General features: G+C 49.5%; 1 protein-coding gene across 3 annotated transcripts in view; it reads left to right on the plus strand.

Moving 5' to 3' along the window:
- Nucleotides 1–13,779, plus strand: part of RNF165 (ring finger protein 165) — a 105,133-nt gene that overhangs the window by 86,249 nt on the left and 5,105 nt on the right. The window contains exons 2-6 of one of the 3 annotated variants that reach the window (XM_043889626.1): nucleotides 2,680–3,018; nucleotides 4,627–4,737; nucleotides 9,099–9,228; nucleotides 11,001–11,105; nucleotides 11,420–11,515. In XM_043889626.1, coding sequence (XP_043745561.1) covers nucleotides 9,190–9,228; nucleotides 11,001–11,105; nucleotides 11,420–11,515 — 240 coding nt within the window. In that variant the 5' untranslated portion in view covers nucleotides 2,680–3,018; nucleotides 4,627–4,737; nucleotides 9,099–9,189. Of the gene's footprint in view, nucleotides 1–2,679; nucleotides 3,019–3,484; nucleotides 4,124–4,626; nucleotides 4,738–9,098; nucleotides 9,229–11,000; nucleotides 11,106–11,419; nucleotides 11,516–13,779 lie in introns of those variants that run through there. The other 2 variants (XM_043889624.1, XM_043889625.1) reach the window with 2 other exon arrangements.

The following is a 13,779-nucleotide window of genomic DNA, read 5'->3' on the forward strand; positions in this document are numbered from 1 at the left end:
GTCCTGTTCTCTTCTCATGCCTGATTAAGTTTAGCTGGACACAGAATTCTAGATTGAAAATCTCCCCCTCCCCCGCCTCTGCAGTACCTTGAAGGCAGTCGCTCCACTGTTTTCAAGCTTCCAGTATTGCTGTTGAAAAATCTGGTGCTATCCTGCTTCCTGATGCTTCTAATGCAACTGGTGTGCCTTCTCTCTGGAAGGTGTGAGAATCATCTCACTGCCCCCAGGCTTGGGGGTTTCCCTGGGATATGCCTCAGTGTGTGGTTCTCCCCATCCCCACCCCATTTTGCTGGGCACTCAGAGGGCCTTTTCTATCTAGAAACTGACCTTCAGTTCTGGGAAATTTTTAAAAAACTTTTCCCCATAATTTTCTCCATTTTTCTCTCTTACTAGAAAAACTGTGGGCTCTTCTGACTGAACCCTTCAACTCTGGCATCTTTCTCCTCATTTCCTTGTTTTCTTGTTCTGCTTCCTGGGAAATTACCCCAGTGTTATCTTCCAACCCTTCTGCTGAATTTCAGAGTTTACCTCTTATATTTTTAAATTCCAAGCTCTTTCTTGTCTCCTCTTTGCCCCTTTTAAAGGAGCTTACAGTTGTTTCATGGACCCAATATTTTATTTTTTTTTTAGGATATTAATATACATATTTTGAAGTTTATTGGTCTTTTTCTTCCTTTTTTTTTTTTTGACCCCTGCATTACTTCTGTTCCTCTGAGTTTTTTCTTTTTTATTTATTTTTTTTTTAATTTAGTATACTCTCTCTCTCCTCACTTTTCCTCAAGAGACTAGTCATCCTTGGCTGTCTGTTCACATTGAAGAGTAGGTCACCAAAACTTCCAGAAGTTCTGTGTCTATGCATGGACCTTTCAACTTATGGGCTCTATTATGCAGTGGCTGGCTGAGGACGCTACCATTTTATTGGGTACTCCCAACCAGAAGGATCTGTAGAGCTCTTTCTGGGACCAGTTTCCAGCCTGGAGCTGTGGGGTGTGGGAGGAGAGCGGAGAGGCACATGAAGGGCAGTATCCACTGAACCAAGTGGCAGAAGGGAACAGAGGTTTCCAAAGCTCCATGCATAGACTTTCACTTAACCCCCCTATTGGAGCGCAGTGCTGCACCCCGGTCCTCCACTACTGGGGCCTTTCTGGCTCAGTTTCCCTGCAAAATGCCAAGGCGAGGGAGGGGCAGTCACTGCACTGGAAAGGGCAGAACTGCTCCTCATATAGGCTGGCAACCAGCCTCCCCATTCTCAGCGCCACCATCTCTCCACCTTCCAAGGGAGTCACCACCTCCAACTCCACACCGTTCCAGCATGTGTGGCAAGATCTATCCATTTCTCATTGACTGCACCTTCATTGTGTGTGTGTTTAGCCGCTCAGTCGTGTCCAACTCTTTGTAACCCCACGGACTGTAGCCTGCCAGGCTTCTTTGCCCATGGGATTCTCCAGGTAAGGATACTGAGTGGACTGCCCTTTCCTTCTCCAGAGGATCTTCCAGACCCAGGGATAGAACCCTGGTCTCCTGCACTGCAGGCAGATTCTTTACCATTTAGGCTACAGGGACGTCCACACCTTCATTAGGTGCTTTGTTTCCAATTTCTCAGCTCTGCTAATTCCTCCATCTGCTTTCTGTCTTCCAGAAATCTGTTGACATTTGTTTCCTGCTGATGTCACGTCTCCTGTTCTCCCTGTCCTTGTCTGTTTATTTTCTCTTTATTCCTTTGCTCTCATTTCAGTGGGGTTTGGGAAGGAACAGATATGTGTTGAACCTGCCACATTTAACAGGAAGCCTCTGTAAATCTTCCTGAGGTGCCAAGTCTACTTCCTTCCTTATTAAAGGGCTCCAGTGCTGAGAGTTGGATCTCTGCTTATGGAGAAGTTGCAAGACTTTCCCATTATCAAGGTCAATTTTATTTAGAAGGTGGTGGAGACTAGATTAAATGAAGCATGAGCCTGGCTTATTGCTGGAAATTTTTGCTTTTAAAAAAATTATGATATTACAACAAATTAATTATACTTAAAATTTTGTGTGATTAGGTTTTTTCTTAAAATTGCATGGAAAACAACTTGTTTTCTCCTCAGAAATTTGGGCTCTCTGCAGGCTGGGTCCTGTCCAGCCAAGGCTTCAGAGCTTGACTAGGTTGGACTAAATTTTCTTTTGTGTGTGTGGGTTGCTCAGTTGTGTCCTACTCTTTGCAACCCCATGGACTGTAGTCCACCGGGCTCCTCTGCTGAGGCAAAAATACTGGTGTGGTTATCCATTTCCTTCTCCAGGGGATCTTCCCAACCCAGGGACCAAACTTGCGTCTCCTTCATTGCAGGCTGTTTCTCTAGGCATCTATTTTAAAAGGTAGTAGAATCAATAAAGTTGCTTGGGAGAAATTAAAGAAAGCCAAATTGTCTCCTGGGACCTTAAAATTCCTTTAACTAGTGTGTTAATTTAAAAGAGAACGCTTATCTATTTATTAAACAAAATATGCCTCCTCCCTCCAACACGTTCTGCACTGAGTCTTTACCAGGCAGCACTGAGGATCATTTGTATATAAGAATAATGACATCGTTGGGTTCTAATGAAGGTCTTGAGTTTCACGGGCTGCAGGTTGCGGGTAGGAGGAGATGAGACCCGTGGGGGAGGATGGCAGGGCTAGTCCTCATGGAGTCTTCGTCATTGCTTCTCCAGGTGCCCCCTTTCAAAGGTCTCAGCTTCCTCACGCTACCTCCTGCCGCCACTTCCACCTGGGCCCCCCGCAGCCGCAGCAGCTCGCTCCCGACTTCCCCCTGGCCCACCCCGTGCAGTCGCAGCCGGGCCTCAGCGCCCACATGGCCCCGGCCCACCAGCACAGCGGCGCCCTGCACCAGTCGCTGACCCCGCTGCCCGCCCTGCAGTTCCAGGACGTCACAGGTCCCTCCTTCCTACCTCAGGCCCTGCACCAGCAATACCTCCTGCAGCAGCAGCTCCTGGAGGCCCAGCACCGCCGGCTCGTCTCGCACCCGAGGTGTGTGCGCCACGTGGGCGAAGGTGGGCGGGGCCGGGGCGTGTGTGCGCCACGTGGGCGAAGGTGGGCGGGGCCGGGGCGGGGCCCCTGCTTTCCACCCCGCCAGGCTGGGCCGGCCGTCAGGCACCAAAGGAGTCTCCCTGTAGGAAGCAGCTTTCGCTCCGGTTAGAGGCATTCATTCCGGGTGGGGAGCACGGCTTTAACTTGACACCGGTTCCCTCTGTTGCTCGTATGTGTCCTTGTCACATGGCCCGGGTAGCTGGTCAGGAGCCGGGTAACTAGTGGACTAGGATGCTCACGGTGGACTTTTGCACAGTGTGGGAGACTAGACTCGGGGACCCCTCGCACCCTCTCAAACTTCACGGTCATCTGATTCTAGCACTGGAGGTCCCTAAGGGATGCCCTGGGTCAGCCCTGCCCGCAAAGAGCCCACCATGTAAATGCAAAGTAAAATGAGACAGTACTAATCAAATGGGGCTGAACTGACCGTGGGACCTCGGGCAAGTCACTTCACCTCTCTGAGTCTCAAATGTTAAGAGAAGAAATTGTACAAGATAAGTGGTTCTCAGACATTTTTGTCTCAGGACATTCTTTACACTCTTAGAAATTATTGAGGACTATAGCAAGCTTTTGTTGATGTGGCTTATGATTATTGATACTTACCCTATTAGAAATTAAAACTGAAAAAATTTTAGATACTTGTTAATTCATTTTAAAATGACAAAAACAAATTTATATTAACACCAATAATGTTTTTCAAAGAATAGCTAGATATAAATGAAGTAAAAAGAGTGACTTTTAAAAATTATGTATTTGCAAATCTCTTTAATGCCTGGCTCAATAGAAGATGGCTGTATTCTCAAGTCTGCTTCTGCACTCAAATTGTAGCTGAATCACATGTCATGTAGTTTCTGGAAAATTCCATTGTTCACTTGTGAGAGAATGAGAGTGAAAAAGCAAATGCATGATAGTATTATTATGAAAATCATTTTGACCTCAGAAACCCTGCGAAAGGGTCACAGGGACTGCCAGGGGTCCTTGGAACATACTTTGAGCATCTCTGGACATGATGATCTTTAAGACCCCAAGCGTTCGTGTCTATAGAGGCTGGGGTGCTTGGGACAGAAGGTGAGTATTGTAGGAGGTCAGAGGAAGCAGAGGTCACTGTGATCTGAAGTGTTCTGGCAGCCCTTCCTGGAGGAGACCTAGTCCTGAGTCATGAAAACTGGGAAGAGTGTGGAGAAGGGTGGAGGAGAGAAGAGCATGGCGGCAGCAGAGGGTATGGGTGCATAGACGTGGGAGATGCTACAGGAGGCAGGTCTGTGTGTCCTGAATACAACCCGCCAAGGACAGAGGGGCGTAGAAGGAGCACAGGAGGCAGAGAGCCCGGGTGAGACAGCAGGCCTGCAGCAGCTAGACCCAGGGAGCAGCCTTGGCGTAGTAGGCAGCCCACAAACAGCAGGAATGTTTGAGCTGCTGCCCAGGAAGCTTCCTTGGAGTTTGGGAAGAGGGCTGAAGGCCGCTGCTCCATACATAGGCCTGGGCGGGGGCCACCAGGGCTCAGCGCTCCTGCAAGCTGGGCTGGCCCAGGGCTGCCCTGACGCCTGGGTCCTCCTTCCCTTCTGGTGCAGGCGGAGTCAGGAGCGCGTGTCTGTCCATCCCCACCGCCTCCACCCCAGCTTCGACTTCGGCCACCAACTACAGACACCTCAGCCCAGGTATTTGGCTGAGGGCACTGACTGGTGAGTCTTTGGGGCCCCGGGGGGAGGGCGAGAGGAGGGTCTTGCCTGATCCATGGAGCTCCTGTTTCCTTCACATCAATGATGCAGAAGTCCTAGTCTTCAAGCCCCAGCTTTTGCCCTGTCTCCAGCCATCTGTGGAGCCAGATGGGCCCCCAGGGGCTTAGTTCTGGCAGCAAGCTCAGAGGTGGCTAAATGCCACCACGTGCCCAGCCTGGGGCTTGGTTCTCGTGGTTATGCCTAGGAGGAGCTGACAGGGATGCAATGCATTTCCCAAGTCCAGGGAATGCTGTGAATCAATGGTCCTTGGGAGGAGGGCAGATAGGAGAGTCTCAGGAGCTAGCATGATGGTCAGGGAAGGCTTCCTGGAAGGAGTGGGCCTTGAGGAGTCCAGAAAGAAGTGCCAGGGCATGCCAGCCAGGCAAAAGAGGCTCAGAGAGATAGAACCAGCCAGGTTGGAGGCAAGGCCTGGGGAGAGGCTGAGGGCTTGGTTGAGGGGTCTTTGTAGGCAGCGGGGCCTTGTGAAGTCTTCCCACAATCTGCACTCAAAACAGAGGTCTTTCTTGCCCTGGGATGCAGTACCATTTGGTTTTGGGCCCTTGGTCCCACTCTACTCACAGGTTCTAGCTCAGGGAGGGCTGACCTAACCTAGGGTCAGATCCAAACACCTGAACACTCAAAAAAAAAGATGTGCAGTTCACTAAAATACTTAGAGGTAAGGGCCTCATGCCTGCAACTTACTTTTAAATAGTTTAGAAAAAAAATCTATGGAGAACTGTGTATGGGTATATATAAAGCAGGTATGTAGGTATGGATGAACGGAGAGAGAGAAAAGGAAAAAGAAATGCAGTCAAGTAGTAAAACTTTAACATCTGGGGAATCTGAATGAAGGATAACCAGGAATTTTTGGTGCCGTTCTCACAACTTTGAGGCTAAAAAAATATTTTTTCTTTAAAAGAATGTAAAAACAAAAAGACCTCAATGAAAGGGAATGGACTATTTATAAAATAGACATACAGTAGTGTCATTACTCAGCCATGTAGTCAGGCTAACTTTCATGAGCAATGGTTGCTTTGGAAGCGTGACCAGGGCTGGACACCCAGGAACAGTTCTGAGGGGCAGTTCTGGATGACTGGATGTTAAACGTGCTTCTAGGTGCAGGAGAGGGTTGTTTTCACAGGTTCCATCATCTCCAGCCCTCACTAGTTCTCCAGTTTTCTCTGTTAGATTTAACACTTCCTTAAGAGATTGTACCACAGCCAGCTTCAGCCCAGCCTTTTTCTAATTAGCAGATTCAAATTAGGAAGATTTAATTGTTGTTTGGATGAAATTCTGTCCCTCGGCAGGCAAGTCAATTCAATTTAATTCACTTCAGCACACAGAGAGCCCAGGGTCCTTGTGTGCGGCTGAGGGATCTGAATACACACACGGGGTCCCATGTGGCAAGTGGGAGGGTCAGGTGACACGCTGAGGGTGGTGCTGCAGAGATGTCAGGGGTGCAGATGCGGGTGCGAGTTAGCCAGCTTGCTTTAAATCGCCTGTCCTCCTCAAATTTCTGTTGCTCTGCATTCCTGACCCCTGCCTGCCCTGAGAACTGGGAGAAACTGGGGCTCCTGTGCCCAGGGCCACCTTGGGCTTTTCCCCACTTCCCAAGCAGGAGGCCCTCTCTCCTCCCTATAATGAGCTCTGCTCCAGCAAGGGCCAGCCTAGTGGTAACGAGGGGCTTTACATGCCCACCCCCCTTCTTTCCCAGGGAGGTCTCTTCTGCCAGGAGATGCAAGGTTCTGGAAATCAGATGACAGGAAATGCATTAGAGGAGGGGCCGCTCTCCCTGCTCTGCGAGGAGCCCTGGGAGGGAGGAGGTGGGAGTGTGTCTGGACCCGACCCCCCTGCCCCTTTCCTTGAAAGAACCATCAGGAATCACTGACTCCTGCCCTAATCACTCCAGGAACCGGCCCCCAGAGCCTGGTCCAGCCCCAGGCCTGAGGCTGACTGGCCTTTCCCTGAAATTTAGGAGATTTCAGCCCTACCCACGTAGCTGCTCTCAGCTGAGCACCCTGGCCTGAGAGTGTGTGGGAGCAGCAGGCCTTGGGGGATAAATCCCCCACACGAAGTTCCCCTTTCTGGCCTAGGCCTGGTAACTGGACCCCGACTTTGCGCCCTCCTCCAGTGTCTCCTCTGACTCAGTCCTGGCTTCATGGTTCCATCTCTGCCCCCACTTCAGGCCACTCCACCACCTAGTCCTAGCTCTGCCCGGGGAACCTGGGACAGTTAGAGAAGGGGCATGGAGATGAGAGCCTCCTGGCTTCCTTCCCCTGCAGACAGCTGTTCGGGGATCCTGGGTTTGGGATCAGATTTTTGATGAGATGATAAAAGGGGATCCCAGAGCCCACCCAGGCCTACCCTGGGCAACTCACCCCACTCATCTGAGGGTGAAGGTGTCTTTTGCTTCTCTAGTCAACACTCTCAGAATTGGAGCGATTCTGTTCTCAATTCCTTGGGACTTTGCTTTTGGGAGAATTCCCTGAACATCTCTCTGCAGCTGTGAATCTGCTGGGACTGCTGGGCAGCTGCTAAGAGTCTGAGTTTCTGCCCACGAGGTGCCCCATGGAACTCCTTTCGTCGAGGCAGGTCATAGGATGAGCCCAGGTGAGGGTCAGAAACCCTGGAGTCCCAGACTGGCTAGCCCAGGGCCGTGGATCGGGCACTGTCCTTCTTCAGGCCTCTATTGGGCCTGCAAAAATGAGGGGTTGGACTCAGAGGATTTCTAAGTTTACTTCCAACCAACTCCAAGAGTTACCTCATTTCCCAAGGGGGCAGACTCATCAGCAGTTGTTCCAGGGATCTGGGCTTTGGCGACCTGATGCAAAGAACTGACTTCTTGGAAAAGATCCTGATGCTGGGAAAGATTGAAGGTGGGAGGAGAAGGGGATGACAGAGGATGAGATGGTTGGGTGGCATCACCGACTCAACGGACATGAATTTGAATAAGCTATGGGAGTTGGTGATGGACAGGGAAGCCTGGCGTGCTGCAGTCCATGGGGTCGCAGAGAGTCGGACACGACTGAGTAACTGAACTGAACTGAACTGATGGAGGAAATACAGGAATATATTTACATCACACTGTTCAGACATCACAGATGGAAGCAGAAATTCTTGCCATGTTCCTCATGTTTTAAACAAATTGCATTTGCTCAGGTGCCCTTTGGTTTGCTATATTCCCTACACCCTGGCACTCAGGTTGCAACCTGAACAGGTTCAGCTTCAACTTGTAATTTCTGGTAAAAACACTTCAGAGGAGATGCTGGGTTGTTCCAGCCAAAACCTGGTTGACTCTCCAATGTGAGTTTAATAGTAATTGATGATCTTCACCCAGATCCTTTATTTCTCTAGGAGACGTGAGAAGGTGACAAGTAATTCAATCATTGCTTATTCATTTATTACACAGAAAACTTTCATAAAGAGCAATTTCCCTTCATCGTGATTTGGTTACCCTGAAGTACAGTTAATAGAGGAAAGACAGGATAAATGTTTGGTTCTTCTCCTGTATTTATTAGTTTTCAAAATGAAGTGTTGGTTCCCTAGCATCCTTCAAAGGGAACCGATTTGCTTTAGCATCATTTCATGCTCATGGATGTGAACCTATTTGATGTATTTCAACTTATTGCAACACTCACTGATGCAAAATGTCCAAACTCTGCCAGTGGGGGCCTCTTCAAGATGGCTCCTGAATCCTTTTGACCTGACCTTGATGACTTCCTTGCTTTCAATTATGACAAGATGTTTCAATCTCATTTTGCACATTTTTTTTGTACTCAGACCTGAACTTAGCCATTTTTTCAAGAAACCCTGGTTCCTTTTCAGTATTCACTGATTGATTACTTAAGTAAAGTGAATTTCCTCCACGGTTAAGAATGGGGGCAGTGGTTCAGGAGAGTTTCCTGCCCCAAGGCTGCAGGTCCCTCTCCTGTTATTTTCTTAAAGTGGTAAAAGCATGGCCTCTGACCCCTCCATTTTATCTGGACCTGTGTTTTCTTTGCTCTGTATCTGTACCTGGCTTATCTGGATTCCTCTTTCAGCCTTTCTCTTAGGAATGGACTTTGCCTTGGGAAGGAGATTTGTGCACTAGTCCCAAGTAGTATGAGGCCCGGACTGTTCTAGTTCCTTCGGATCTCGCAGAGCCCTTCCTTCTCTGAGTCTTGGTTCTCTTTGTCCTAATGAGGGGGATGGACTAGGCGAGAGTGGCTCCCTTGCCTCTGCGGCAGTTTGTGACCCTGATTCTACGCGATGGGCTTGATGTCTCGGGTCCCTTCGCAGCCTGACGGCTGGACCCCCTGTGCCTCACTGTGGCCCTGTCCCTGCAGGGATCTCAGTGTGGACGCCGGCTTGAGTTCTGCTCAGTTCCAGGTGCGGCCCGTCCCTCAGCACTATCAGCATTACCTAGCAACTCTTCGAATGCACCATTTCCCCCGAAACTCCTCCTCCACGCAGATGGTGAGTGAGAGGCTTTGCCAGGAGACTGACTCCTCTGCCGCCTGTTGGTGCCAATGGTGGGCTGAGGCCTGAGGCTCTGTTCCCCTGTGCCCCGCGCCCCTGTGCCCCGCGCCCAGCAGGTCCACTGCCACCCTTCCCTCCCGGCTCCCAGTCCCAGTCAGGCTTGAAGGGGAAAGAAAGGAAAGCTGCTGGATTAGAAACGCGCACTGCTGGAAGGAGGGGTGGGGGCGCTGGGGGAGGGGCAAGGGGCAGTGTGGCAGGCTGTGGCCTGGGGGGGGCTGGGGGTGGAGGGATGGGGGTGGGAGTGAGTGAGGATGGGGAGTGGTTGGGGGAAAGGCCCAGGGCTAGGAACAAGCAGGGTAGTCCCCGAGCCCCATATGACCTCATTTAAGGTGGGCGCCTCCTGGGCTCTGGTTTTACTGATCTGTGAAATGGGATGAAGACCCCTGGTGTGGGAACACAGGAGACCCTAGAGGTGGCCCTTGGGGCTGCCTGCTCATCTGGGGTGGCCTCATGTCGAGCGTAGGCCTTCAGCACTGCAGGGGCGGGGACTGTGGGTGGGTCAGGTTGGGTTTGGGGGCCTTTGTGTTCCTGCCATCCCAAGCTTCATGACGCTTCATGAATGAGGGTGAAGTGAATCCGTTAAGGCAGCTGAAGACGGACTGAAAATCTTATTTCCAGACATCTTCTCCATGCTGCTGCCCCCGAGCGTTAATTCTGCTCTTCCGGCACCGCCTTTGCCCTTTAACCACTCAGCACCTCAGCCTCCTCACTTGTAAAGTGAGAGCTGGGACTCGTCATTTCAGGAGCCTTGTCGGCTCTGACGTTCTAAGGTTCACGTATGAAGTACCACCCCCTAGGAATAAAACCTTGTGTGTATCGAGACATTGGTGCATACCAGGCACCGTTCTAAGCACCCTTTGTTCAGTTGCTCAGTCATGTTTGACTCTTTGCGACCCCACCAGGCTCCCTCTGTCCATGGTATTTCCCAGGCAAGAATACTGGAGTGGGTTGCTATTTCCTACTCCAGGGGATCTTCCCAACCCAAGGATCACCCCACAGGAAAGGTTTTATCCCTATTTTACAGATGGGTAAACTGAGGCCTAGATAGGTAAAGTCCAGGGTCATGCAGGAGTAAGCCGAGGAGCTCTGACTCACAGTGAGTGAGGCGGGGCCGTGCAAGGAAACGGCTCTACATTTTAATATTTTTGATATTTTTGTTCATTATGGACTTTTTGGTATTACTTTGATTTTTAAATATTACATTAAAGTATTGTTTCTCTTGGTTCTGAGTTATTAAATTTCGTGCCCTCACTTGTCCCACCCTAGTCTGGGCAGCGCAGCACAGAGGGGAAAAAGGGTGAGTTTTGCTGTCTGACTGCCTGGGTTTGAAACCGTGGTTATGTCACTTACTTCATCTGTTCGTGTCTTGTTTACCCTATCACTAAAATGGGGATAGTAATTGTACCCACGTGACAGATCAGGTGAGGTAATTCAGTTAGTCACGAGAAGGGCTTAGAACAGAACCTGCTGTGAAATAAATGCCCAATCAGATTCGTTTGTTCCTTTACTGATTTTGTGACTCTTTCTGGGGCCGGTTCGGCACAGGCTTGGTTCTTGATGAGCAGAAAAGACAGGAGGAGGAGAGCCGGCGCTTCCCCTCCCTTATCTGCGGGACTTCAGGGTTGCGCTAACTGGCAGCTGCGGGAGGGGGACCGGAGGCTGGGCTCCTGGAGCCTGGAATCCTGCCTGAGGCGTTTTCTCCCCAACAGGTCGTCCATGAAATCCGCAACTACCCTTACCCTCAGCTTCACTTCCTTGCTCTCCAGGGACTGAACCCCAGCAGACACACCTCCGCTGTGCGGGAGAGCTATGAGGTACCCCTGCCCCTCTGTCGGGGGGAACCCGCCCATTCCGCCTGGCTCCTGCTGGCTTGGTGGAGACCCCACCATCTCCTGTCCCTCCCTCTCTGGTGGGGGAGGCACGGGTGGTGGTGGGGAGCCTCAGGGTTGAGAGTAAGAGGGAGAAAAAGAGTAGAGATCTTGCGCGGACTTTGAGCCTCTGACAAGTTAGCTAGTTCTCCCCATGTGAGTCTTTGCTGACGTCCCCCAGTGCCCCTCTGCCTTATCGTGTGTGCATCTGTGTGTCTGCACGTGTGGAGTGCACGCAGCCACACGTTTTCTCTTTGTAGGAGCTGCTGCAGCTCGAGGACAGGTTGGGAAACGTGACTCGGGGAGCAGTACAGAACACCATCGAGAGGTTCACCTTCCCCCACAAGTACAAGAAGGTAAGCAGGTCAGCCTGCAGAGTTGGGGGGTAGGGGGTGAGGGGTGGTCTAGTTGATCCTGGCATAGTTTAACATCAAGAAGAAGCTCTGCAGCTCTGCTAGGGTCTTCCCAGGGTCTTCTCCCGTGCCTCTGCCGGTGTGATCAGGAGGGGTGATGGCAGGCGTCTCATCTGGAGAGAAGCGGGGTGCATGTGTGTGTGCTGGCGGACTTGTTAGTTTGGGTGGGTGTACAGGCAGATAAAAGTTTGTATGTGAATGTGGAGGGCCATCGGAGCACCAGCACTGAAGGCTAACATTTGCCTTAAAAAAGACTCCCAAGTCCAACCTCGCCTGTGGACAAATGGGAGGCTAAGGCTCCAGAGAGTAGGTTTCCAGTCCTCTGTGAGTGTCAGGTTCACCTGGACCACTTTTAAAGCCACAGATTCACAGGCTATGCCCTAAGCCTGCAGAGGAAGACTCTCCAGGGCTATTGCTTAGGAATCTGGAGTAGGATTAGAACCTAGGAATTGAAGTTAAGTTGTTTTTTTTTTCAATTCAATAAATAAAAAATTTGGAAGCAACTGAGATGTTTTTTGATAAGGAAATAGATAAACAGTGGTACATGTATATAGTGGAGTATTATTCCATGATTAAAAAATATTTTTTCATACAGACAATATAAATATAAAATATATATAATATATTTTATATTTTATAATATATACTTTATATTTTATAATATGAAATATTATTTTCTTATGTTACTGTAATGGTGGACACATGACACTGCATTTGTCAAAACCCTAAGAACTCTAATGTAAATCAATGGACTTTATTAATAGCGAGGTATCACTCTTGGTTCATCAATTGTAACAAATACACCAAACTAATGCAAGATATTAATAGGGCAAACTGTGTGCATTTTGAGAGGGGAAGGCATGGAGCAGGCTGTATTTTCTGCTTAGCTTTCATATAAAGTAACACAACTCTATGAAATAAAGTCTGCTATGAAAACAAATAAATACTTATTTAAGTTTAGGAATTAAAAGCTTGACAAGCACTGAGAATCTTTGGAGCTGGAAAATGCTCGTGCTGGTCAAGCTGGAGCCCGTCTTCACCCCCTCAGGAGGTCCTAGGCTGTAGTGGCTGCGAGCACTAGGTGCTGGAATCAGTTTTGAATTTCAGTTTTACTACTGTCTTTGGGCTGCTGTAACAAAATACCATCTGCTTGGTGGCTTGATGGCACTTATTTCTGATGGTTTTGGAGCCTAGGAAGTCAAGACCAAGGCACCGGCCGACTTGATTCTTAGTGAGGGCACTCTTCCTGCCTGGCAGATGGCTCACTTCTTGGTCTGTCCTCACGTGGCAGAAAGGAGGCTCTGGTGTCTGTTTTTCTTCTTATAAGGGCACCAATCCCATCATGGGGAACCCACCCTCATGAACTCATCTAGACCTAATTACCATCCAGAGCCCCATCTCCATCACATTGGAAGGGTGGTTAGGGTTTCAACATATGAATTTGGGGTGGGGAGAGAAATATTCAGTCCATAACCACTACATATAACTGTGTGACTCTGGACAGCTTACCTGGCATTTCTGGCCCTTCCCTTTCCCTTTTTAATGTAAAATGGGAAAGATATGTTAGTGACTGCCATAGGGTGACTCTGGGGATTCAGTGGGACAGTGCGTATACACAACCCAGCACAGTGCCTGTACCTGGTGAGAGCTTGGGAGTGGGGAGTTGCTTTCCCAGGACCCACGGTGTCAATGTCAAAGACCATGACCCTTGGCCTGTGCAGCTTCTCTTGGAGGCACTGAATTTATCCATCAGTGATTCTAACCAACATCTATTAACACACCTATTATGTGTCAGGGTCATGCATAGCATGTTAATAGGGGACATGACAAACATAGACAGCATATTAAAAAGCAGAGAGATTACTTTGCTGACAAATGTTTGTCTAGTCAAAGCTATGGTTTTTCCAATAGTCATGTATGGATGTGAGAGTTGGACCATAAAGAAGACTGAGTGATGAGGAATTGATGCTTTTGAACTGTGGTGTTGGAGAAGACTCCTGAGAGTCGCTTGCACTGCAAGAAGATCAAACCAGTCAATCCTAAAGGAAATCAGTCCTGAATGTTCATTGGAAGGACGGATGCTGAAGCTGAAGCTCCAATACTTTGGCCACCTGATGCAAAGACCTGACTCATTAGAAAAGACCCTGATGCTGGGAAAGATTGAAGGCGGGAGGAGAAGGGGATGACAGAGGATGAGATGCTTGGAT

This window comes from Cervus elaphus, chromosome 27 (genome assembly GCF_910594005.1).
Source record: "Cervus elaphus chromosome 27, mCerEla1.1, whole genome shotgun sequence".
Taxonomy (NCBI): Eukaryota; Metazoa; Chordata; class Mammalia; order Artiodactyla; family Cervidae; genus Cervus; species Cervus elaphus.